This window comes from Ranitomeya imitator, chromosome 4 (genome assembly GCF_032444005.1).
Source record: "Ranitomeya imitator isolate aRanImi1 chromosome 4, aRanImi1.pri, whole genome shotgun sequence".
Taxonomy (NCBI): Eukaryota; Metazoa; Chordata; class Amphibia; order Anura; family Dendrobatidae; genus Ranitomeya; species Ranitomeya imitator.
This window is the reverse complement of record NC_091285.1, coordinates 354,856,880-354,884,832: the sequence shown is the minus strand read 5'-3', so window position 1 is coordinate 354,884,832 and position 27,953 is coordinate 354,856,880. Positions and strand designations below refer to the sequence as shown.

At 43.0% G+C, this 27,953-nt stretch overlaps 1 protein-coding gene across 2 annotated transcripts in view; it reads right to left on the bottom strand.

Annotated features, from left to right (window-relative positions):
• LOC138676113 (chloride anion exchanger-like) overlaps nt 1-27,953 on the bottom strand; it is a 91,887-nt gene that overhangs the window by 43,744 nt on the left and 20,190 nt on the right. For both annotated transcript variants that reach the window (XM_069765041.1, XM_069765040.1), the window contains 5 exons: nt 27,348-27,487; nt 11,828-11,938; nt 11,578-11,753; nt 4,308-4,472; nt 3,742-3,894 (listed from right to left, as the gene is read on the bottom strand). In XM_069765041.1, coding sequence (XP_069621142.1) covers nt 3,742-3,894; nt 4,308-4,472; nt 11,578-11,753; nt 11,828-11,938; nt 27,348-27,487 — 745 coding nt within the window. The remainder of the gene's footprint in view (nt 1-3,741; nt 3,895-4,307; nt 4,473-11,577; nt 11,754-11,827; nt 11,939-27,347; nt 27,488-27,953) is intronic.

Below are 27,953 nucleotides of genomic sequence, written 5' to 3'. Positions count from 1 at the left end.
CTTTGACAAAGGCATGGCCAATCTTGATGACGGATTCGACAATATCAAAAATTTTACCCCCAAGCCCTGCTATCACTTTTCGGCGGTCGAAAAATCTACGTGACTGTCTGGTGCGCAGCCACTATAATGGTGGATCTAGCAGGACATTTCTAAATGATGTGCCCTTTAGGGGGGGCTGCAGACCCTGTGGCCGCTGTGTCGCCTGTACTAATGTTGATCGTGCGGACTCGTTTGTGGATTCTACGGGTCGCAAAAATTACACAATCAAGAAATCAATCACTTGTACTACCACCAATGTGATTTATTATGCCACGTGTCCATGCTCCCTGATATACGTCGGTTTGACAACACGCCAGCTCAAGATTCGGGTCAGGGAGCATGTGCGTGGCATTCAGGCGGCCAGTGGCCAGGGGGATGCGGCTCTCCTTAAAACAATACCTAGGCACTTTAAGTTGCAGCACGGGTGCGAGAGTGGTGGATTACGAGTTAGAGGTATCGATACTATTGATCTAGGTATTAGGGGTGGCAACATTTCTCAGCGATTGGCTCAACTTGAGTCTCGCTGGATCTGGACCCTCGATACGGTCCATCCGCGTGGTTTGAATGAACACTTAAGCTTCTCGCCCTTTCTGTGATCACCCTTCATTGTGCCTTTGGCACTTTCTTTATCTTCCCGCTGCACCGGGTGTGTTTTGTGGTTTTTAATAAATTTTTATTGTATTTTTACTAATTATTTCCCTTGTGTTTTAGGTATTATTATTGATGTCTGTGTGTTTTCTATATTTGGCTATTGCGGGCATACGGAATGCAGTATCTATTGGAATTTACCTATATTCACAAGCTGTCCGAAGAATCACATATTGGATTGGATCTACACGAAGTATTCATCCCTATCGTAATCGGGCTCTCTCTGTATACATATCATCTGGAGATATATGACGTTGGAATGAGTCCCTTACAACTTTTTCAATGGACAAGAGTGATATACCTGTGGACTGTGTATAAGATTCTCTAGGTCCAATTGTGAATAGTCTGAGGATATGCTTGTGCGTCATTATGTGTTATTTGTTATTATTTTTTTGCCCCATTTTTTTGTTTTTTTGTTTCTTTGTTTTTGTATTTTTGCATACTTGCATTCTGTGTGGCTTATATATATTTTTATCTGTCTATTTTCAATCTTGCAGTTAGTTGCATTTTGTTCATATGCGTTGTTGCCCTTTCTCTTTCCCTGTTCTAATATGGCAGACTTGGACTATCTATTTCATTTGCGCATGGGCGCTTTGTCCGTCCCTCCCCCCTGTGCGGCCGTGTTGGCTGAGTGTCCACCGTCCAGCGCCGCAGGGCCCTGCGTTGGTCTGGCGGCTGGCGCGATGCTAGGCGGGCGCAGGTGGGATGGAGTGTCTTATTACGGTAGTTACCGTGTTGATTTGTCTGCGGTGCTGGAACAGGGGATGAGTTACCGGTTGTCATAGTTACAGCGGTTCACTTCCGGTCCGCGATATAGTACTTCCGGTTTGGGCTATATTTAAGACACACGTTCGGCGTCTTTTCCTTATGCCCCCTGAAGAAGGAGTTTGGCCGAAACGCGCGTTGGGGCAGGCGTTTGGCCCCGGGAGGTGTCTGTATACTGTGCTCTATTTAGAGGTAACATATTATCTGGTGCCTATGTCTTTTTCTATGTCTTAGTGCCACTTGTGCATTTTACACAGGGCTCTGATAGTGATACTTTATTTATACTTTGGTTTTGTGTCCCTGTGTATAGATGGCGCCTGTATTTATTGCTATATGACATTAGACTCTGACTTAGAATATTGCCAGTTGTTTGGATATATTTTTATGACCCCGTCCCGGTTTCATACGCCTGTGTAACATCTTGGTCGGTGCAGCGTCCCCGTTATCCGGGTTGCACCTTAGCCTTACCCGTTCCATAATTGTCCCATTATGATGTTTTATTATTAATAAAGATTTTTCCATATTTTGTATCACATGGACTGTAAGATCGTTTTTTCGGGCCCTTGTGACCCACGTCTAGGTATATTTCGTTAGCGATTAGTCCGTTTATCTAGTCCTTTCTTTTTGGTCAGCAATAGAGAATCTTGATTATGCTGTACTTCGTTGTGCTTCTGTCTAATTAATATATATATATATATATATATATATATATAGATATTGACAGGGCGTGTCTTCCAACATCATGCAGACTGATAGTCGGCTCCCCCAGTTATGCAGCAGTGATTGGGCTGTCAGTCAGAATGACACCAGAAGTTCCACCCTGTCAACGGATCATTGCAGAAAAGAAGCTGATGCTCTGGAGCAGAAGCAGCAGAATTGCCAGCAGGAGTGGTCACTTTGTGCTGGCGAAGAATGGCGCCGGGTACAACAGGCTGCTAGCAACTACCTGCCTGTTTAGTGATTAGGTACATTTTTTTTCACAAAGTTCCGGATATCCTAATTAGGGCTCATTTCCACTTGCGAGTAAAACGGACGAGTGCAATCCGATAAAAAATCGGATTGCACTCGGACCAATGTTATTCAATAGGTGTCTTTTCATTTGCGATTTTTTTCTCAGCCGAAATCGGACTGAGAAAAAAATCGCAGCATGCTGCGATTTGCTGCGAGTCTCGGACGAGACTCACCAATGCAAGTCAATGGGTGCGAGAAAAAAAACGCATGGCATACGGAACATCCGTATTCCATCCGTTTTTTACGGATACCTTACCATTCTGTGGCACAGAACAAATAGTCCTGTAAATGACTGTATAAAAATAGTTGCAGAGAAAAAAAACGGATTGCATACGGATGTAAAACGGATGGTGCGATTACAAAATCGCATTGAACTTGCATCACAAACGCATGACAAACGCATACTTTTCATCCCTTTTTTCCATCCAGATTATGGACCGATTTGTCTATCACAAGTGGAAATGAGCCCTTAGAGCTGGATCCTACCTGACCTGTAAATTTTAAGGCCTTGACCCAGGAGAGGTAAGTCTGATAGAGTGAGGTTCTAATCAAAGGAAGGTATGCTTTGTGGTAGCTGATGGACACACAAGTTGGCCAAGTATATTAATTTTATAAAGTATAGTTTATATGGCAGTAATCCTGTTTACATGTTATATATTCAATGTTAATATATCTTGGGGGATCATTTAGACATCAGTGAAATTTCTTGTACGTGTTCCTTATCAGAGTTTCATCAGAGTTTGGTCAGTGACTCAGTTTTCACCATCAGTGTGTTTCCGAGTATAGTCAGAGTTTCAGTTTTTCTCAGACGAGAAATCGAACTGATTGAGGTCTCTCAAGCTTCTCCTATCAAGAAAACTTGACAATTGGACAGCACATGGAAGGCATCTGAGTGCTGACCAATTTCTTCAATGACCCCTCGACTTACATTGGCAGGTTTGAGCTAAGACTTGGATCAAAATTTAACCTCCGCGATTTTGTAGGATCTGCAAAAATATATGGACACATGAGAAGCTCCATACACGACAATGGGCACTAGTTCTATCTGTGAAAAATACTGATGGAATTTGTATGAGAAAAACTGATGTCTGAATGATCCCTTAGAGTAGTCAGATCTTGAAATGCCCTAATATAAGAGGTATTATTGGCAAATGCTATATCGATGTTTAAAAAAGGACTAGATGATTTTCTCATAACAAATGGCATTGTGGGTTATAAATAATCTAGAGATCATTTTATCATGTGACAGACACTGATAAAAATGCCTACAGTACTCACCATTATGATTTCAATAGGAATCGGCACAGGCATTTTTGACTTGTAACGAGCGTTGAGTTCTTTCACAATGTATACACAGACAAAAACGATAATTGCTATAACAAGGTCGGCAACATTAGTTTTAGTTATTTGAGTAAATATACTTCGGAGTACCTAAAAGAATTAAAAAATGAATCATTGGCAGAATGAATAAGCTCTAGAATAATCAGAAGAATCAGATCAGGAAAAAACTGCAATCCAATTGCTACATTACACCTCTAAGCAGGAACATATGGAACATATAAGAACTTATGCTGCATGATCCTGTGACTCAAAACATCTTCCTGTGACATCTTAGTGTTCTCTTCCCCATATTTTGCCCTGAAGGTGTGAGTAGAGATGATGTATTACATGAGAATATTCCCTGTACCCTTTTTCTCATTATGGTATATGGATATCACTGCAAAGAACAGTTCCCTTTCTATAGAACTCAATCAACTGTATTTTACATGGTTACCCATAAATAAGCACTGTTGAAAATCAAATATCATCTCTGCTTGGATAGTCTTGCTTAAACTAGTACTTACATAAAAATTTGCAAGTGGCCCACTAAATGAACTGACTTTAAGACCAAAAACGTATTTTAGCTGTGATATCACTACTTCAATGGCAGCGGCAGTGGTGAAGCCATTTATTAAGGGTTCTGATAAGTAGATAACAATAAATCCAACTCGAAGAAATCCCAATGTCAGCTAGAAAAGAGAAAAAAAAAACCTGTTAATAGCATTTTATTGTCATGCATGTATTCACATCCTAGCCAGCATATCTCATTTTACCCAATAAATTTGAGAATTGACAACACATAGCATTTTATTTTTGTCTAATTCCTAGAGTTCTTTAGGTTCAGTCAAAACAATTAAAGGGATTGACTCTTTTCCGAGAATCTTTGTCCCCTACCCAGTTTACTAAAAAAAACACTGACCAGTCTCCACTTATGCTTCCCTGGCATCTGATATTGACTGCATCACTGTCATCAGGTCGACAGCACAGCAGTCTCGTTCGGAACTGGTAAACTCACTGATTGTCTGCAGCGCTGTCAATATATTAGTCCTGCTGCCAATATCGAGCACTCCGCATTTTATCCAGGGAAGGTTAATAAAGTGTGATTTGCTTTTAATTACAAACTGCAGCGGGGATCAAGATTTTCAGAAACTGGAAAACCCCTTTCACCCCTTTACCCCCGAGGATCGTTTGCATGTTAATTAACAGGCCAATTTTTACAACTCACCATACAAAGTTGAGTGCTGGGTTTCTTACTTACTTGATATTACGGTTTGGGAACCTACCCATGCACCTTCGTGGGTTGTGCACACGTTGATCTACTACTAATTTTTACAACTCTGACCACTGTCACTTTATGAGGTAATAACTCTGGAACGCTTCAACTGATCCCAGTGATTCTGAGAACATTTTTTCGTGACACATTATACTTCATGATAGTGGTAAAATTTATTTGATTTGACTTGCATTTATTTGTGAAAAAAATGGAAATTTGGCAAAAATGTTGAACATTTCGCAATTTTCCAACTTTGAATTTTCATGCCTTTAAACCACAGAGATATGTCACACAAAATACTTAATAAGTAACATTTCCCGCATGTCTACATCAGCACAATTTTGGAACCAATTTTTTTTTTTGTTAGGAAGTTATAAGGGTTAAAAGTTCACAAGAAATTTCTCATTTTTACAACACCACCTCACATTTGAAGTCACTTTGACGAGTCTATATGATAGAAGAGCAAAAAAAGGGGAGAAGCCAGCGCAGCCTAAGGTTAAGACGCAATACATAAAGTGCAAATGCACATATTAATTTCTAACTGTATTTTCAAAATGAGACATTTAGCAAACAATTGATCAATTCTTTGAGCCACCCCGCCTCTTCACGGCAATCTCATATTGGGGCGCCATTCTTTCTGTGTCTCAGTGATTGATAGGCTGCTGTTCACACACAGCAGCCCTGCCCTGCCTCAGGCTTTGTTTAATTATGCACCTGTGCCTCAGCCTGTTTCACTCTTCACCTGTGGCTCTAGATGGGCAGTGTGGAGGTTGGATCCGAAATGTCTGTCTGGACCTGGTCAACCTTTATCCTCGCTTGCCTACTCTGGCGCCTACTCTGGCGCCATGGGGGTGACTCAGTATATGCTCCAGGTACAGCATGCTTTTAATGTGGTCTTGCATTTAGTTCATTTAGGAGGCCTTTATGGCACAGCGAATATAAAAAACGTAGTGTAGGACTGCCCCAATATGAGATTGCCGTGAAGAGGCGGGGTGGCTCAAAGAATTGATCAATTGTTTGCTAAATGTCTCATTTTGAAAATACAGTTAGAAATTAATATGTGCATTTGCACTTTATGTATTGCGTCTTAACCTTAGGCTGCGCTGGCTTCTCCCCTTTTTTTGCTCTATATGATAGAAGATATCCAAAAGTGACACCATTCTAAAACTGCACCCTTCATGGTGCTTAAAACCACATTCAAGAAGTTTATTAACCCTTCAGGTGCTTCACATGAATTTTTGGAATGTGGAAAAAAAATGAATATTTAACTTTTTTCACCAAAAATTTAATTCAGATCCAAATTTACTTCAGATCCAAATTGTTTTATTTTGACAAGGATAACAAGAAAAAATAGGCCCCAAAGTTTGTTGTGTAATTTCTCCTGAGCATGCTGACACCCCATATGAAGGAAAAAACTACTGTTTGGGCGCACGGCAGAGCTCGGAAGGGAAGGAGCGCCATTTGACTTTTTGAATGCAAAATTTGCAGGAACAAATTCCGTTAACAGATGACAGAGTTAATCCGGACTCCGTCTGGCCTCTGTTAAGCGGTGTCCTTTTCAGAAGTGCACAAAACTGTGGCCGATGGCATGTTAAAGGGACACTGTCACCTGAATTTGGAGGGAACAATCTTCAGCCATGGAGGCGGGGTTTTGGGGTTTTTGATTCACCCTTTCCTTACCCGCTGGCTGCATTCTGGCTGCAATATTGGATTGAAGTTCATTCTCTGTCCTCCATAGTACACGCCTGCGCAAGGCAAGATTACCTTGTGCAGGCATGTACTACGGAGGACAGAGAATCAACTTCAATCCAATATTGCAGCCAGCATGCAGCCAGCGGGTAAGGAAAGGGTGAATCAAAAACCCCAAAACCCCGCCTCCATGGCTGAAGATTGTTCCCTCCAAATTCAGGTGACAGTGTCCCTTTAATGCAATTCTAAAAATGTACACCACCTGATCACAGGTCAGACAGTGACCACAGTGCCTCCGTCTGCCTAATTATAGGGAATCTTCTGCCGGGGTTCCATCTGAATTGCGTTCATTTCAGAGATTTACACGGAAACCCCGGTGTAAGCGCTCAGCAGAGAGCACAAGGATAAATGTGTGCCGAGCCTTACTGCGATCTTCGGGAAGCAGAATGAAAAAATCAACAGCAGGTGAAGAATTGGTTTTATTTATTTTTTACACCATTCCTCGTGCGGTATAAGTTATAAGGCGAGTTTATTCTTTGGGTTGGTGCAATTACAGTGATACCAGATTTATATTGGGTTTTTATGTTTGGCTGCTGTCACACACTAAAAGATGCTTTTTATTGCGAAAACTAGACTTTGCATCATTACATATTTTGAGCACTATAATTTTTCCATATTTTAGCCCACAGAGTCATGTGGAGGCTTGTTTTTTGTGGGACGAGTTGACTTTTTATTGATACCATTTTCGGGTACATGACATTTTTTGATCGCTTTCTATTTCAATTTTTAGGAGGCAGAATGAGCAAAAACCAGCAATTCAGGAATTTATTTTTTGGGGGGGTTTATTCCTTTCCTTGGGTGGTAAAATTGATAATGTAGTTTTATTCTTCAGGTCAGTATGATTACAGTGATACCTCATTTATATATTTTTTATGTTTTGGAGCTTTTATACAATAAAAACTATTATATAGAAAAAATTACTATTTTTGCATTGCTTTATTGTGAGAGCTATAACTTTTTTATTTTTCCACTGATGGAGCTGTATGGTGTCTTGTTTTTTGCGGGACAAGACAACATTTTCAGCGGTACCAAGTTTATTTATATCCGTCTTTTTGATTACGTTTTATTCCACTTTTTGCTCGGCAGTATTATGATAAAGCATTGTTGTTTGCCTTGTTGTTTTATCAATTTTTTTCATGGTGTTCACTAAAGGGGTTAACTAGTGGGACAGTTTTATAGGTCGGGTTGTTGCGGATGTGGAGATACAAAATATGTGTACTTTTATTGTTTATATTTTTTTCATTCAAATATTTATTTAGAAATACAATATCTTTAGATTTTTTTCATTATTATTTTGGATTTTTTAAAATATTGTTACAATTATTTAAAACAAAATTTTTTTACTCTTTTTTCACTCCCACTAAGGGACTATCATTTTTTGCAGGTTGATCGCTTCTGTATCATGGGGATGCAGTAGCATCCCCATGCTGTACAAACTGTCAGCTCTGTACTGACAGACAAACTTGCTCATCATGCACTGGGCATGATCAGCAAGTTTTCTAGGTCTGATGACTCGGATGTCATCATGACGACATTGGGTCACCAAGGAAACGATTGGGACCCCACATCACACCGCGGGATCTCCAATCCAAAGGCAGAGGAGCTGTCAGCCCTCCGCTTGCTCCCGGAATGCTGCAATCTCTTTTGATCACAGCATTTCCGGGGTTAAAGTGGCGGGAACTGTCTGTGACCGCTACTGACACTTAGTGCTGAGTGTCAGCTGTCAGAATCAGCTGACACCCTACGGCGATCGCACGCACACTACCCGTGTGCGCGGTTGATCGCACAGATGTAATAATCCGTCACTGGTCAGCTAGACCCAGGTCATAAGGATGGATTATTATGTCTAATGTCAGAAAGGGGTTAACCATTTTTTACTTGTGTTTTTCTATAGCCTTAACATTTGGAACATTGTCCTGCTTTTGCACAATGGGTAATAAAATAAGTAAATTATATTTTCTATTCTGTATTAAATCCTGAACATTTTATTAATTTAGTAGTATTAGGTTAAGGGAGATAAACATGGGTGAATAGAATGTGGATGTGGTTCTTGTTTCTCTTGTCCTCCACATCTTCCTATTATCCTGTCAGTTGTCAGTCAGTATGTTATGTGCCCCCAGTTTCTGTATGTGTGGCCTCCATGTTGGCAAGGCCTGTGATCTGACTGGATGAAGTGTTTTAACTGTCATTGGTGGTAAGTTGGTGCTTTAGAAAAGAGACAAAGTGGATGTACTAGCAAGTTTGGGATGAGGGTGAGTGACCTGAGTGACCTGAACCCCTCCAATATCAATGCACAAAAGGAAGAGGCATCAGATAGGAATGTAAATATTGTAAGGGCTGTTGAAAGAAATGTCATCGTATAGAAGAAGCTACGTGTGAGCAACTGGTGATGACGTGACAAGTGTTCTTCACTTGCTGGAAGTCAGTATACAATACTCTGAACTCCTCCTCCTAGACCTGTCTTCTGCTTTTGACACAGTTGACCACTGCCTCCTACTACAGATCCTCTCGTCCTTTGACATCAAAGACCTTGCCCTATCCTGGATCTCCTCATACCTTTCCAACCGCACATTCAGCGACTCTCACTCCCACACTACCTCCTCATCCCACCCTCTCTATGTTGAAGTCCTCCAAGGCTCTGTCCAAGGACCCCTACTCTTCTCAATCTATACACTCGGCCTGGGACAACTCATAAAGTCTCATGGATTCCAGTATAACCTTTATGCTGATGACACTCAGATCTACCTTTCTGGCCCAGACGTTACCACCCTGCTGTCCAGAATCCCGGAGTATCTATCAGCCATATCCTCCTTCTTCTCCTCTCACTTCCTCAAACTCAATTTGGACAAATCTGAACTCATCATCATCATCATCCTCCATCTCATAGATCTTCCTTACCTGACCTATCGCAGTAAAGGACATCATGCTTTCCCCTGTACCTGAAGTCTGCTGCCTCGGAGTAACCCTTGACTCTGCCCTGTCCTTCAAACTGCACATCCAAGCTCTTTCCACCTCCTGTCGCCTCCAGCTCAAAAATATCTCCAGAATCCGTCCTTTCCTCAACCGTAAATCTACTAAAATTCTTGTGCATGCCCTCATTATCTCCCACCTTGACTACTACAACATTCTTTTCTGTGGCCTCCCTGCTAACACCCTTGCACCTCTCCAGTCCATCCTTAACTCTGCTGCCCGACTAATTCATCTCTCTCCTCGTTACTCCTCCTCGCTCCTCTGCAAATCTCTTCACTGGCTCCCATTCCCTTGGCTTATCCAGTTCAAATTGCTTATACTGACCTACAAAGCCATCCATAACCTGTCTCCTCCTCTGAACTAATCTCCCGATATCTTTCCTCACGTAATCTCCGGTCCTCCCAAGACCTCCTTCTCTCCTCCATACTTATTCGCTCCTCACCCAACCGCCTCCAAGACTCCTCCCGAATATCCCCCATCCTCTGGAATTCTTTGCCCCAAAACGTCCAACTATCAACCACATTCGGATCCTTCAGCCGGAACCTGAAAACCTACCTCTTCAGTAAAGCCTACAGCCTGCACTGACCTTCCTGCCTCCTCACCACCACCAAAGCTACCACCTCACCAACACCGGAGCTCCTGCAACCCTCAACTATTGTCTCCATCCCCTCCATCCTGTAGAATGTAAGCCCACAAGGGCAGGGTCCTCGCCCCTCTGTATCAGTCTGTAATTGTTAGTTTGCTTACTGTAAGAGATATCTGTAATTTGTATGTAACCCCTTCTCATGTACAGCACCATGGAATCAATGGTGCTTTACAAATAAATAAATAATAATAATGCCTATGACCAACTGAATTTGTGAACACATGGGATGTTTCTGACATATAGTCAGAAGAAGAATGTACAGTATGTATATTGGTTACATTATACTTGAGTCTTTTAAAAGGTTAACTGAGCCAGTGTGGACAAAGCACTTAGAGATGGTCCCAGTGAGAGATATCCTGGATTCTGGTTGGTTCATAGGTCCAGCGGCAGGAAACAAAAATCTATTTACAGCCTGCATTAATGTGTCAGAAGACCACAGCTTGAAGTACCCATGCCTTCCCTCATAGATAGCTGAATTTGTGCGCTTAGTCACACAGTGTCAATATGGGTGGATGTATTTGAGTTACATAGTTGTTGGTATTATTCATTTATTTCGATTTAAACCATAATAAATCATTCCAACCTTTTCATACACAATTGATGTCTGTGTAATTATTAATGGGATTATTTGGTGAAAGCAAGTTATGACCTATCCACAGGTAATAACTTATTAATCGGTGTGGGCCTGAGTACTGGAACCTGCAAAGATCGACAGAACAATGCACTGTTAGTCCTGTTAGAAAGCAGGTGCTCAGCCGCTCATTCCCTACAAGGCCGATGACTTTTTCTGACAGCCTCATAGAGAATGAATGGTGTGAAGATTGGACATCTGACAAGCTGCGCCATTTCATAACGGGGATAAAAGTGCCAGGTTCTGCCAATCAGTGCGGGTTCCAGAGGGTGGATACCTAACGATCAATAAGTTATCACCTAGCCTATGGATTGGTGATAACTTACTTTCACCGGGAACCTGCCTTTGTAGACAGTGAACTAAGTGTATTGTGCCAACTGCTGCTCACATATAGGGGGTGGGTTCTTATTCCTGCATAGCGGCCCACCAGGAGTTTCTCCTATTTCCCTGTGGGTCAGTCCGAGCCTGGTAGTACAAAAGAAATTGGTAAAATTGCATGGTACAATTTCTATGGAATATACAGACCTGAATGAGCCCAACTAAAAATGTCAGTGATGCCGCCACAATTATTCGTTTTTCATTTATCAAGTCTTCAGAAGTAGAATTACTAATAGTAGAATTTCCGCTGCCCATGTCACCATCACCAGGAACAAGCCTAGCTACCACTGAGCCAACCATCAGGCTTACAACAGGGAAGGGACCTACAAAAAATACCTGTATTAAAAAAGCAGTCATTGGCCACTACAATAAAAATTATTTGGCGTCTACAACTTACCAGCTGATATATGTTTGGAAGTCCCTAAGAAGAAATACACCACAACTGGGAAGAAGGATGTATATAATCCATAGCCAGGAGACACATTGGCAAGTAGAGCATATGCCAGACCTGAAATATACATTATAAATATTTACTTTCTTCTATTTCACCACTAACATTCCTCTTTAAAATGTAACCTTCATTTTAATTTTAATTTTATAAATCAATAGTACACATGAAAGTAGGCAACTTTGTAACATATATGAGAAATGTTTTTTTCTCCACCTGGATTAATCTTTCACTCTTACTTCATAGGTAAAATCTGTAAAATTTGTATTCCGTGAAATCAGAGTTTCATATTATTCAGATAGGAGATGACTGTTGGTGCTTTTAAAAGTCTATAGTCGGGCCAGAGACAAAGACATTCTGCTGCAGATGCCCCTGAATCAACAGTTTTAGTTCTCCATAGAACATTCTGAGCACCAACTGCCATCTATCTCAGTAATGGGAAAGCTTGTATTCACTGAAGACTGAAGACAGATTTTACCTGTGAATTGAGAGTTTGGAGAATGAATAATCTATAGTGATGAGTGAGTATGCTTGTTACTCGAGTTTTCCGATCATGCTTGGGTGGTCTCCGAGTATTTTGGGAATGCTCATAAATTATGTTTTTGTCTTTGCAGCTGCATGATTTGTGGCTGCTAGACAGCCTGAACACATGCAGAGATTGCCTGTTTGCTAGGGAATCCCCATATGTATTCAGGCTATCTAGCAGCCACAAATCATGTAGCTGCGGTGACAAAAACTAAATCTCCGAGGATGCTCGGAAAACCCGAGTAACGAGCATACTCACTCATCACTAATAATCAGTCATGGAGAAGAAAGAAGCAGATTTCTCACATAAGATAAATTAAAAAGTTTCTTATTTTCACATGTACTATTGATTTATGTGAAAAAAATAAATGACTGTTACCCTTTAAGCATCTGAGATCTAAAAAAACATTTATGCTTAATATGAACCAGAGGCTTATGCAATGTATGGAGAGAGCGAGGTCTGCAAAATTCATTTTTTGTATAAGTTTTATGCACGCCAGAACATTGTTGTTAGGCACCTAACCATACAGGAACTGCAGTACTCTATAGTCAAGTCTGTTACTAGCTCAACAAGTCAGTAGCCAAGGGGCAATGGACAGGGAAGGGCCGATGACGCTAAGCAGCCTCAGAATCAGACTGCGAAATAAACAAAGCTGCCTCAACTAGAGTTGAGCGACCTTGACCTTTTTAGAGTCGAGCCGGGTTTCGCGAAACCCGACTATCTCAAAAGTCGGGTCGAGTGAAATCGGCCAATTATGACGTAAAGTCGGGATCGACCGAAACACGAAACCCAATGCAAGTCAATGGGGCAGCATAGTCGGCAGTGAGTGGGGGCCAGGAAAACACCTAGAGTGCCCATTTTAATGTCAAAACCATCCATTCTTCTTAATGAAGCTTGTCAAGCGTAATTTACCTTATAATAATTGGAAGGCATTTGAAATTGGGGGTCATTTGGCTAAAGTTGTGGTGGGTAGGGCTGGTTCAAGTAATTAGTGGGCCCAGGAAATCTGGACCACGTCACGGCAGTGGAGCAGGGAGAGGTAAGTATTTCAACTTTGCAAGTGCTGTGAACCTGAGCAAGCAGGGGGGGCCCACTCGTTGGCATTGGCACTGGCACAGGGCCCCTCAAAGTACAGTCTTGTGTTTGCACGGCGGGGGCGCCTCCCACCGGCAGCAACACTTTTGCGTACTATGAGAGGCCCTGTGCCAGTGACGTCGCCAACTAGTATTCCTCCCCCCACCTGATGAAGGAACCTGCACTTTCATCTGCACCTTCCTCTTTGTCCCCGTGTAAGGTGTTATGGTATGCGGGAAGAGCAACCTGACTTTCAGCAGGGTCACAATGTTGTTGTGTAGCGTGCACGGGGAATGTTGCGTTATGGGTCAATGTACCAGCAGACTCATCTATCACTGGCTGGGCAATGGGCAGGATGAGGAGGAAACACAGATATAGGCCCAAAGAATAAAGTTGGCTAAATGCAGTTCAAAATTGGTAACACAGGAATAACCAGGGGGCATTGCAGTGGAGGACAACTGGAATGAGAGGCTGACACAGAGAGTAGGCCCAAATCAGTAAGTAGTCGAAATGCAGTTCAAAATTGGCAACCGTAGTAAACAGGCGGCACAGCTTTGTTCAGTGGAGAACAGCAAGGAGTGGCAGACACCGATAGTAGGCCCCAACCCAACTAGTAGGCCAAATGCAGTCTAACATTAACAACTACTTAACGAGCGCCTGAAAACGGAATTTCAGGACAGGAAACCAGGAGAACAGCAAGGAGCGGCAGACACTGTTAGTAGGCCCCAAACCAACTAGTACGCCAAATGCAGTTGTTCCATTTAACCACAATTTAACGAGAGCCTGAAGATAGAAGCTCAGGAAAGGCAACCTGGAGAACACCTTGGAGTGGAACACACCATCTCTCTCCACCCCATACCCATTTTGTAGGCCTAATGCAGTGTAGTTTTCTACAACTACTAAACGAGAGTCGGAAGACCGAAGCAATGGCAAGGAAACCTGGGGAACACCTTGGAGTGTAACACACCATCTCTCTCCACCCGATACCCATTTTGTAGGCCTAATGCAGTGTAGTTTTCTACAACTACTAAACGAGAGTCGGAAGATCGAAGCAATGGCGAGGAAACCTGGAGAACACCTTGGAGTGTAACACACCATCTCTCTCCACCCCATAGCCAATTTGGAGGCCTAATGCAGTGTAGTTTTCTACAACTACTAAACGAGAGTCGGAAGATCGAAGCAATGGCGAGGAAACCTGGAGAACACCTTGGAGTGTAACACACCATCTCTCTCCACCCCATAGCCAATTTGGAGGCCTAATGCAGTGTAGTTTTCTACAACTACTAAACGAGAGTCGGAAGATCGAAGCAATGGCGAGGAAACCTGGAGAACACCTTGGAGTGTAACACACCATCTCTCTCCACCCCATAGCCAATTTGGAGGCCTAATGCAGTGTAGTTTCCAACAACTACTAAACGAGAGCATTAAGATCGAAGCTCTGGAAAGGCAACCTGGAGAACACCTTGGAGTGTAACACACCATCTCTCTCCACCCGATACCCATTTTGTAGGCCTAATGCAGTGTAGTTTTCTACAACTACTGAACGAGAGTCGGAAGACCGAAGCAATGGCAAGGAAACCTGGGGAACACCTTGGAGTGTAACACACCATCTCTCTCCACCCGATACCCATTTTGTAGGCCTAATGCAGTGTAGTTTTCTACAACTACTAAACGAGAGTCGGAAGACCGAAGCAATGGCAAGGAAACCTGGGGAACACCTTGGAGTGTAACACACCATCTCTCTCCACCCGATACCCATTTTGTAGGCCTAATGCAGTGTAGTTTTCTACAACTACTAAACAAGAGTCGGAAGACCGAAGCAATGGCAAGGAAACCTGGGGAACACCTGGGAGTGTAACACACCATCTCTCTCCACCCGATACCCATTTTGTAGGCCTAATGCAGTGTAGTTTTCTACAACTACTAAACGAGAGTCGGAAGACCGAAGCAATGGCAAGGAAACCTGGGGAACACCTTGGAGTGTAACACACCATCTCTCTCCACCCCATACCCAATTTGTAGGCCTAATGCAGCCTACTTTCCGACAACTACTAAACGAGAGCATGAAGATCGAAGCTCAGGAAAGGCAACCTGGGGAACACCTTGGAGTGTAACACAACCCTCTCTCTACACCACGGAAGGGCTGATTCTTAGGAAGGAAGGCTGTCGGAAAGAAGCAGGGCGCGTCCGAGGGTGATTATATTCTTATTAGGTATATACTCACCCTCGGACGCGCCCTGCTTCTTTATTTGTAATGAATGTTTATTTGCAATGTGGTTTTGACTTACTCTATTTTTTTGGTAAATAATGATTTTATTATTTTCATTGTTTTGCATCTTCTTGGCAATAATATAAAGAAGACACGACAGGACAACACTCGGTGGATGCCATATCTGTGTTTTAAATTGAAAAAAACTTTCAGTTAACTACTTGCAGGAGAAAGTTATTGTAGCTGGTGGCCATTTTTAGTACTGTACCAGATTTTTGTTGTATTTGTTTGTTTTTAATGTTAAAATGTCTACATTTGATATCTCTCCAGTATTTTCTTTTTTATAAGCAAAATACTTATTTTTATATTTTCTGATGTTGGTTCAAGGGGTACACGGGCAGCAGTAGACAGGTCAGTGGAGGTCTAGTGGAAGGAGGGACCGCAGACAGGCTTCGAAGGCCTAACATAATAAATTGGGCTGGCTGTAGGCAATTTAAAATTGGTTCCAGGGGAACACGGGCAGCAGTGGCCTGGTCTGTGTAGTAGTAGTGGAAAGAACGGGCCGCAGACAGGCTTCGAAGGCCTAACATAACAAAAATTGGGATGTAGGCAATTTACAATTGGTTCCAGGGGAACACGGACAGCAGTAGACAGGTCAGTGGAGGCCTAGTGGAAGGAGGGACCGCAGACAGGCTTCGAAGGCCTAACATAATAAATTGGGCTGGCTGTAGGCAATTTAAAATTGGTTCCAGGGGAACACGGGCAGCAGTGGCCTGGTCAGTGTAGTAGTAGTGGAAAGAACGGGCCGCAGACAGGCTTCGAAGGCCTAACATAACAAAAATTGGGCTGTAGGCAATTTAAAATTGGTTCCAGGGGAACACGGGCAGCAGTAGACAGGTCAGTGGAGGCCTAGTGGAAGGAGGGACCGCAGACAGGCTTCGAAGCCCTAACATAATAAATTGGGCTTGCTGTCGGCAATTTTAAATTGGTTCCAGGGGAACACGGGCGGCAGTAGCCAGGTCAGTGTAGTAGTAGTGGAAAGAACGGGCCGCAGACAGGCTTCGAAGGCCTAACATAACAAAAATTGGGCTGTAGGCAATTTAAAATTGGTTCCAGGGGAACACGGGCAGCAGTAGACAGGTCAGTGGAGGCCTAGTGGAAGGAGGGACCGCAGACAGGCTTCGAAGCCCTAACATAATAAATTGGGCTGGCTGTAGGCAATTTAAAATTGGTTCCAGGGGAACACGGGCAGCAGTAGACAGGTCAGTGGAGGCCTAGTGGAAGGAGTGACCGCAGACAGGCTTCGAAGGCCTAACATAAGAAAAATGTCAATACAATGGTATTGACAGTGCCAGGCATTGAAGGATGTCAGCGCATAGACTAAACATTGGTGGAGCTGTGAGAGAAAATTTTGCAAGTGGTAGAGCACTGTTTGAGCTGGGGGGGGGACTGTCTTGTGGCCGGCGGTACAGGCCCAGGGCCCCTCATATTACAACGGTGTGTCTGACGTTGGGTGTGCACCACCACCGCCAGACACTTTATTGTACTATGAGGGACCTAGTGGCAGTGCCGTCGACCAAAAGCGGGCACACCCACCTCCTCAGACAAACAGTACTCTCACGGGTGCTGGCGCCAAGTGGCGATACCACGGCCCCGTGTGGGGACTTTGGCCATTTAGGGAGGTGTTAACATGTCGGATGCTGGACAATCAGGTGCTGCAAATTACGAGATTGGAAAAGTCGTTCAGAATAGTCCACAGGCAAGACCTTTACATAGAAAAGCTAGGTGTCAGCCGGGCAAGGTGGGGCAAAAGATTTCAAAATCCAGTTGTGGTTCATTTTAATGAAGGTTAGATCATCTACATTTTGGGTAGCCAGACGAGTCCTTTTTTCTGTTAGTATTGAACCTGCAGCACTGAATACTCTTTCTGATAGGACACTAGCTGCCGGGCAAGCAAGCTCCTGCAATGCATATTCTGCCAATTCTGGCCAGGTGTCTAATTTTGATGCCCAGTAATCAAATGGGAATGACGGTTGAGGGAGAACGTCGATAAGGGATGAAAAATAGTTAGTAACCATACTGGACAAATGTTGTCTCCTGTCACTTTGAATTGATGCTGCAGTACCTGTCCTGTCTGCGGTCATAGCAAAATCACTCCACAACCTGGTCAGAAAACCCCTCTGGCCAACGCCACTTCTGATTTCTGCCCCTCTAACACCTCTGGTCTGCTGGCCCCTGCAGCTCGTGCTAGAACGATCACGGGCGCTGTGTGCAGGGAATGCCAGAAGCAAACGGTCAACAAGAGTTGATTGTTTGGTTGCTAATATTAGTTCCAAGTTCTCATGTGGCATTATATTTTGCAATTTGCCTTTATATCGAGGATCAAGGAGGCAGGCCAACCAGTAATCGTCATCGTTCATCATTTTTGTTATGCGTGTGTCCCTTTTGAGGATACGTAAGGCATAATCCGCCATATGGCCCAAAGTTCCAGTTCTCAAATCTGTGGTTGTGCTTGGTTGAGGGGCAGTTTCAGGCAAATCCACGTCACTTGTGTCCCTCCAAAAACCAGAACCCGGTCTTGCCGCGCCAACAATTTCCACTGGCCCCGGAAAAGCTTCCTCATTAAAAATATAATCATGCCTATCATCCTCCTCGTCCTCCTCCTCCTGTTCGCCCGCTACCTCGTCCTGTACACTGCCCTGGCCAGACAATGGCTGACTGTCATCAAGGCTTTCCTCTTCCTCAGCTGCAGACGCCTGATCCTTTATGTGCGTCAAACTTTGCATCAGCAGACGCATTAGGGGGATGCTCATGCTTATTATGGCGTTGTCTGCACTAACCAGCCATGTGCATTCCTCAAAACACTGAAGGACTTGACACATGTCTTGAATCTTCGACCACTGCACACCTGACAACTCCATGTCTGCCATCCTACTGCCTGCCCGTGTATGTGTATCCTCCCACAAAAACATAACAGTCTCTGAAGCATGTGCAGTGTTGAGTTCCACCTTGTTGCAACGTCTATGATTAGGCGATGCTGGGGAAGGTTCAAAGAACGCTGATAGGTCTGCATACGGCTGGAGTGTACGGGCGAACGGCGGATATGTGAGCAAAGTCCACGCACTTTGAGGAGCAGGTCGGATAACCCCGGATAACTTTTCAGGAAGCACTGCACCACCAGGTTTAAGGTGTGAGCCAGGCAAGGAATGTGTTTCAGTTGGGAAAGGGAGATGGCAGCCATGAAATTCCTTCCGTTATCACTCACTACCTTGCCTGCCTCAAGATCTACAGTGCCCAGCCACGACTGCGTTTCTTTCTGCAAGAACTCGGACAGAACTTCAGCGGTGTGTCTGTTGTCGCCCAAACACTTCATAGCCAATACAGCCTGCTGATGTTTGCCAGTAGCTGCCCCATAATGGGAGACCTGGTGTGCAACAGTGGCAGCTGCGGATGGAGTGGTTGTGCGACTGCGGTCTGTGGACGAGGTCTCGCTTCTGCAGGAGGACGAGGAGGAGGAGGAGGGGGTGCGAACGGCTACAGCCAACTGTTTCCTAGACCGTGGGCTAGGCAGAACTGTCCCAAACTTGCTGTCCCCTGTGGACCCTGCATCCACCACATTTACCCAGTGTGCCGTGATGGACACGTAACGTCCCTGGCCATGCCTACTGGTCCATGCATCTGTTGTCAGGTGCACCTTTGTGCTCACAGATTGCCTGAGTGCATGGACGATGCGCTCTTTAACATGCTGGTGGAGGGCTGGGATGGCTTTTCTGGAAAAAAAGTGTCGACTGGGTAGCTCGTAGCGTGGTACAGCGTAGTCCATCAGGGCTTTGAAAGCTTCGCTTTCAACTAACCGGTAGGGCATCATCTCTAACGAGATTAGTCTAGCTATGTGGGCGTTCAAACCCTGTGTACGCGGATGCGAGGCTAAGTACTTCCTTTTTCTAACCATAGTCTCATGTAGGGTGAGCTGGACTGGAGAGCTGGAGATCGTGGAACTAGCGGGGGTGCCGGTGGACATGGCAGACTGAGAGACGGTGGGAGATGGTATTGTTGCCGCCGGTGCCCTAGATGCAGTGTTTCCTACTACGAAACTGGTGATTCCCTGACCCTGACTGCTTTGGCCTGGCAAAGAAACCTGCACAGATACTGCAGGTGGTGCAGAAAATGGTGGCCCTACACTGCCGGAAGGGATGTTGCGTCGATGACTAGCTTCATTGGCCGAGGGTGCTACAACCTTAAGGGACGTTTGGTAGTTAGTCCAAGCTTGCAAATGCATGGTGGTTAAATGTTTATGCATGCAACTTGTATTGAGACTTTTCAGATTCTGCCCTCTGCTTAAGGTAGTTGAACATTTTTGACAGATGACTTTGCGCTGATCAATTGGATGTTGTTTAAAAAAATGCCAGACTGCACTCTTTCTAGCATCGGATACCTTTTCAGGCATTGCAGACTGAGCTTTAACCGGATGGCCACGCTGTCCTCCAACAGGTTTTGACTTTGCCACGCGTTTTGGGCAAGATACGGGCCCGGCAGATGGAACCTGTTGCGATGTTGATGCCTGCTGCGGCCCCTCCTCCTCCGCTTCAGAACTGCTGCCGCCTGCACCCTGTTCCCCCAATGGCTGCCAATCGGGGTCAAGAACTGGGTCATCTATTACCTCTTCTTGTAGCTCGTGTGCAACTTCGTCTGTGTCACCGTGTCGGTCGGTGGTATAGCGTTCGTGATGGGGCAACATAGTCTCATCAGGGTCTGATTCTTGATCAGCACCCTGCGAGGGCAATGTTGTGGTCTGAGTCAAAGGACCAGCATAGTAGTCTGGCTGTGGCTGGGCATCAGTGCACTCCATGTCAGATTCAACTTGTAATGGGCATGGACTGTTAACTGCTTCACTTTCTAAGCCAGGGACGGTATGTGTAAAGAGCTCCATGGAGTAACCCGTTGTGTCGCCTGCTGCATTCTTCTCTGTTGTTGTTTTTGCTGAAGAGGACAAGGAAGCGACTTGTCCCTGACCGTGAACATCCACTAACGACGCGCTGCTTTTACTTTTACCAGTTTCACGAGAGGAGGCAAAAGAGCTAGAGGCTGAGTCAGCAAGATAAGCCAAAACTTGCTCTTGCTGCTCCGGCTTTAAAAGCGGTTTTCCTACTCCCAGAAAAGGGAGCGTTCGAGGCCTTGTGTAGCCAGACGACGAACCTGGCTCCACAGCTCCAGACTTAGGTGCAATATTTTTTTTCCCACGACCACCTGATGCTCCACCACTACCACTACCCTCATTACCAGCTGACAATGAACGCCCCCGGCCACGACCTCTTCCACCAGACTTCCTCATTGTTTTAAAAACGTTACCAAACTAACGGTATTTGTTGCTGTCACACAACTTACACGGTGAGCTATAACTTCAGTATGATTTAGCTACCCCTTTACAGGTGGGTGAGACCACAACGAAAATCAGGCACAATGTTACACACTCTGTTGTTGGTGGCAACAAATGAGAGAGATGCCACACACGCAGGACTGTAACTGAAGCGCAAATGTAAATATTAATCTCCCACTGATTTTTTTTTTTTTTTTTTAAAAGGGAGACTTTAAAAAAAAAAAAATAATAAAAAAAAATGATTTTTTAAGGAAGAATTTATAAACCAAATAAAATGAAATGATTGTTTCAGGGAGAATTTAGAAAACAAATAAAAAAAAATAGGCTTTCTATGGCCCACTGAGTGAGAGAGGACGCACACAGGAGTCAGGAGTGGCACACAAGCCCAGAGGCCAATATTTATCTCCCACTGATTGATTTAGTGATTTTTTCAGGTAGATTTTGGAACCCAAATCAAGCAAAAAAATAAATAGGCTTTCTATGGCCCACAATTGGAGAGAGAGAGAGAGAGAGATGGCACACCCAGGAGTCAAGACTGGCACACAAGCAGAAAGGGCAATATTAATCTCCCACTGATTTGATTTTTTTTTTTTTTTCAGGGAGACTTTAGAAAAAAAAATACAAAAAAATGAATTTTTCAGGAAGAATTTAGAAACCAAATAAAATGAAATGATTGTTTCAGGGAGAATTTAGAAAACAAATAAAAAAAAAATAGGCTTTCTATGGCCCACTGAGTGAGAGAGGACGCACACAGGAGTCAGGAGTGGCACGCAAGCCCAGAGGCCAATATTTATCTCCCACTGATTGATTTAGTGATTTTTTCAGGTAGATTTTGGAACCTAAATCAAGCAAAAAAATTAATAGGCTTTCTATGGCCCACAATTGGAGAGAGAGAGATGGCACACCCAGGAGTCAAGACTGGCACACAAGCAAAAAGGGCAATATTAATCTCCCACTGATTTGATTTTTTTTTTTTTTTTTTTTCAGGGAGACTTTAGAAAAAAAAAATACAAAAAAAATGATTTTTTCAGGAATAATTTAGAAACCAAATAAAATAAAATGATTTTTTCAGGGAGAATTTAGAACACAAATAAAACAAAATATAGGCTTTCTAGGGCCCACTGAGTGAGAGATGACGCACACAGGAGTCAGGAGTGGCACACAAGCCCAGAGGCCAATATTTATCTCCCACTGATTGATGTAGTGATTTTTTCAGGTAGATTTTGGAACCCAAATCAAGCAAAAAAATTAATAGGCTTTCTATGGCCCACAATTGGAGAGAGAGAGAGAGATGGCACACCCAGGAGTCAAGACTGGCACACAAGCAGAAAGGGCAATATTAATCTCCCACTGATTTGATTTATTTATTTTTTTCAGGGAGACTTTAGAAAAAAAAATACAAAAAAATGAATTTTTCAGGAAGAATTTAGAAACCAAATAAAATGAAATGATTGTTTTAGGGAGAATTTAGAAAACAAATAAAAAAAAAAATAGGCTTTCTATGGCCCACTGAGTGAGAGAGGACGCACACAGGAGTCAGGAGTGGCACACAAGCCCAGAGGCCAATATTTATCTCCCACTGATTGATTTAGTGATTTTTTCAGGTAGATTTTGGAACCCAAATCAAGCAAAAAAATTAATAGGCTTTCTATGGCCCACAATTGGAGAGAGAGAGATGGCACACCCAGGAGTCAAGACTAGCACACAAGCAGAAAGGGCAATATTAATCTCCCACTGATTTGATTTTTTTTTTTTTTTTCAGGGAGACTTTAGAAAAAAAAATACAAAAAAATGAATTTTTCAGGAAGAATTTAGAAACCAAATAAAATGAAATGATTGTTTCAGGGAGAATTTAGAAAACAAATTAAAAAAAAATAGGCTTTCTATGGCCCACTGAGTGAGAGAGGACGCACACTGGAGTCAGGAGTGGCACACAAGCCCAGAGGCCAATATTTATCTCCCACTGATTGATTTAGTGATTTTTTCAGGTAGATTTTGGAACCCAAATCAAGCAAAAAAATTAATAGGCTTTCTATGGCCCACAATTGGAGAGAGAGAGATGGCACACCCAGGAGTCAAGACTGGCACACAAGCAAAAAGGGCAATATTAATCTCCCACTGATTTTTTTTTTTTTTTTTTTTTTTTTAGGGAGACTTTAGAAAAAAAAAATACAAAAAAAATGATTTTTTCAGGAATAATTTAGAAACCAAATAAAATAAAATGATTTTTTCAGGGAGAATTTAGAAAACAAATAAAACAAAAAATAGGCTTTCTAGGGCCCACTGAGTGAGAGATGACGCACACAGGAGTCAGGAGTGGCACACAAGCCCAGAGGCCAATATTTATCTCCCACTGATTGATTTAGTGATTTTTTCAGGTAGATTTTGGAACCCAAATCAAGCAAAAAAATAAATAGGCTTTCTATGGCCCACAATTGGAGAGAGAGAGAGAGAGAGATGGCACACCCAGGAGTCAAGACTGGCACACAAGCAGAAAGGGCAATATTAATCTCCCACTGATTTGATTTTTTTTTTTTTCAGGGAGACTTTAGAAAAAAAAATACAAAAAAATGAATTTTTCAGGAAGAATTTAGAAACAAAATAAAATAAAATGATTGTTTCAGGGAGAATTTAGAAAACAAATAAAAAAAATAGGCTTTGTAGGGCCCACTGAGTGAGAGAGGACGCACACAGGAGTCAGGAGTGGCACACAAGCCCAGAGGCCAATATTTATCTCCCACTGATTGATTTAGTGATTTTTTCAGGTAGATTTTGGAACCCAAATCAAGCAAAAAAATTAATAGGCTTTCTATGGCCCACAATTGGAGAGAGAGAGATGGCACACCCAGGAGTCAAGACTGGCACACAAGCAGAAAGGGCAATATTAATCTCCCACTGATTTGATTTTTTTTTTTTTTTTCAGGGAGACTTTAGAAAAAAAAAATACAAAAAAAATGATTTTTTCAGGAATAATTTAGAAACCAAATAAAATAAAATGATTGTTTCAGGGAGAATTTAGAAAACAAATAAAAAAAAATAGGCTTTGTAGGGCCCACTGAGTGAGAGAGGACGCACACAGGAGTCAGGAGTGGCACACAAGCCCAGAGGCCAATATTTATCTCCCACTGATTGATTTATTGATTTTTTCAGGTAGAATTTAGAACCCAAATCAACCAAAAAAATAAATAGGCTTTCTATGGCCCACTATTTGTGAGAGAGATGGCACGCTCAGGACTGGCACACAAGCCCAGAGGCCAATATTAATCTCCCACTTTTTTTTTTTTTTCCAGGGAAAATTTATAAACCCAATAAAAAAAATAATAAATAGGCTTTCTATGGCCCACTATCTGAGAGAGAGAGATGGCACGCTTAGGACTGGCACACAAGCCCAAAGGCCAATATTAATCTCCCAGTGATTGATTTATTGATTTTTTTCAGGTAGAATTTAGAACCCAAATCAAGCAAAAAAATTAATAGGCTTTCTATGGCCCACTGAGTGAGAGATGGCACACACAGGAGTCAGGAGTGGCACACAAGCCCTGAGGCCAATATTTTTCTCCCACTGATTGATGTTGTGATTTTTTCAGGTAGATTTTGGAACCCAAATCAAGCAAAAAAATAAATAGGCTTTCTATGGCCCACTGAGTGAGAGATGGCACACACAGGAGTAAGGAGTGGCACACAAGCCCTGAGGCCAATATTTTTCTCCCACTGATTGATGTAGTGATTTTTTCAGGTAGATTTTAGAACCCAAATCAAGCAAAAAAATAAATAGGCTTTCTATGGCCCACTGAGTGAGAGATGACACAGACAGGGATGGCACTCTAGCAGAAATGCCAATCTTAATCTCCCACAAAAAAAAAAAAAAAAAAAGGAACTGTCCTTCAATTACTATCTCCCTGCAGTAATCTCAGCCAGGTATGGCAGGCAGCAATAAGGAGTGGACTGATGCACAAATTAAATAAAAAGTGTGGACAAACAAACAAGATAGCTGTGCAGAAAGGAAGGAACAAGAGGATTTGTGCTTTGAAAAAAGCAGTTGGTTTGCACAGCGGCGTACACACAGCAATGCAGCTATCAGGGAGCCTTCTAGGGCAGCCCAATGAGCTACAGCGCTGAGGAAAAAAAAAAATGTAGCTTCCACTGTCCCTGCACACCGAAGGTGGTGTTGGGCTGTGGAAATCGCTACAGCACAAGCGGTTTGGTGGTTAATGGACCCTGCCTAACGCTATCCCTGCTTCTGACGAAGCGGCAGCAACCTCTCCCTAAGCTCAGATCAGCAGCAGTAACATGGCGGTCGGCGGGAACGCCCCTCTATAGCCCCTGTGACGCCGCGGACAGCAAGCCAATCACTGCAATGCCCTTCTCTAAGATGGTGGGGACCAGGACCTATGTCATCACGCTGCCCACACTCTGCGTTTACCTTCATTGGCTGAGAAATGGCGCTTTTCGCGTCATTGAAACGCGACTTTGGCGCGAAAGTCGCGTACCGCATGGCCGACCCCGCACAGGGGTCGGATCGGGTTTCATGAAACCCGACTTTGCCAAAAGTCGGCGACTTTTTAAAATGAAAGACCCGTTTCGCTCAACCCTAGCCTCAACCACTTATACACCCCATATAATGCTCCATAAAGTTCATGATGGGCCCCATAAGATGCTCCATACAAAAATATGCCCCATATAATGCTGCATAAAGGTTAATGATGGCCCCATAAGATGCTCCATACAAAAATATGCCCCATATAATGCTGCACAAATGTTAATGATGGCCCCATAAGATGCTCCATATTAAAATATGCCCCATATAATGCTGCATAAAGGTTAATGATGGCCCCATAAGATGCTCCATATTAAAATATGCCCCATATTATGCAGCATAAAGGTTAATGATGGCCCCATAAGATGCTCCATATTAAAATATGCCCCATATAATGCTGCATAAAGGTTAATGATGGCCCCATAAGATCCTCCATATTAAAATATGCCCCATATAATGCTGCCCGCTGCTCCTCAGAGTCGCCGGCTCTCTGCAGTGACTGTTCAGGCAGCGGGCGCGCACTGACCACGTCATCGCGCTCTCTAACCTGAACGTCACAGCCAGAGGAACCGGAAGACACAGCTCTGCGGTGGAACGGGGACAGGTGAATATCGCATGGCTCACCCTCCCCCAGTCCTACTCACCCTCCTGGCACTGCATATCAGTCCCTGCATCTCGGGCGCCGACATCTCTCTTCCTGTCTTCCTTCCTGTGCTGAGTGGTCAGTGATACCGCTCATTAAAGTAATGAATATGCGCTCCACGCCTATGGGAGTAGAGACGCTTGCATAATCATTACTTTAATGAGTGGTACCATGTGACCGCTCAGCAGAGGAAGGAAGACAGGAAGAGAGATGTCGGTGCCTGAGATGCAGGGACTGATATGCAGCGATGACACCATGAGGGTGAGTATGAGGTCTTCTGCTCCCCCACCCCCACTCCACCGCCGGCAATGATTCGGGTATAAGCTGAGAGGGGCGTCTTCAGCACAAAAAAATGTGCTGAAAATCTCAGCTTAAACACGAGTATATACGGTAAAACTATTAAATGGCACATTCATTTTTACAAATACTTCAAAAACAGGGTGTTTGAAAAAGCCCTGAAACATTTAGACAATCTATTAAGTCATGGGAATGGATATGAAAGAAGGGAAGGGGTACAGGTACACACTTGAGAAATTTGCTCCCGAACATCAATCTAGAGGAAGACAACAAAAACCCATAATGAAACAATCTGCCATAAATGGCAAATTTTACCCCCTGATTCTGACAGTCAATTGCTCTGAATAAACATTCAGAACGTGAATTTTATACATTTACATAGGTATTTATATTATTTTCTTCTAAGAAAGGTCTTTTTTTTAAACTATCGATGGTTCCTGCTGTGACCAACTCTGGAGGTAGACTATCCCACAGATGAATAGTTCTCGTGGTAAATAAGCATTGTCTCCTCTGGAGATTGAACCATTTTTATTTTAGATAGAGGGAATACCACCTTATGTTTTGAGGAGATTTTATATGGAACAGTTTTTACTATATTGTTTGTAAGAACCATTTACGGTATATAGGATTGTATTGATTGATCAAAAATAGAACGTGTTAGGGTTGCCTCATAAATAGAAACCAAAATGATGACAATCAATCATGGCTATGCAGTGGCATAAAAAGCATACAAAATATGTTCATAAGCATGTCCTTGTAATGACACTTGATTTGTGGGCTGTTCATATTGCCACTGGTTAATTTACCTTGCAGAACAGCAACAAGCCCTGTAGTGACTCCGGAAATGATGTCACTAAGAATCCATTCCTTAAATCGATAGTTAGGAAGCCATGAAATAATAGGAAAAAAGGATAGTGCAATAGTTTTGGCTTTCTTTGAAGAACATCTGCAATAAAAAAAGGCGCAGTTATGTTTGTATTGTATGCAATAATGGAAAAAAGAACATCAAAAAGAAAACTAGAAAAAGTGTTATAAACTTTTACATCACATGAACATAATGTCGTGGACATTTTTATTTGAAATCTAAACATTATATCTAAAACTTGCACATACTATTTGTCCTAACTTGGTCTACATCTTAAATTGCTTACGCAATTTCTTAGATACAACTACATAGCTGCACAAAGGAACTTCTTTTTAACTGGTAAAGTCCTGGTTCCTACTGGAATAAATTGTTTCTGTGATCAATGTAAAAAGAGCTTTGGGTATTGCACAACTTGTTGTTATGACCTACAATGGAGTATTGTACTAATAAAAGTATCTTATGGCATCTAGATAAAAAGAAGCCATAAACATGTAAATCCGACCACAATCAATGCTTGGGTAATATGTCTTGTTTAGCCTTTCCCTTC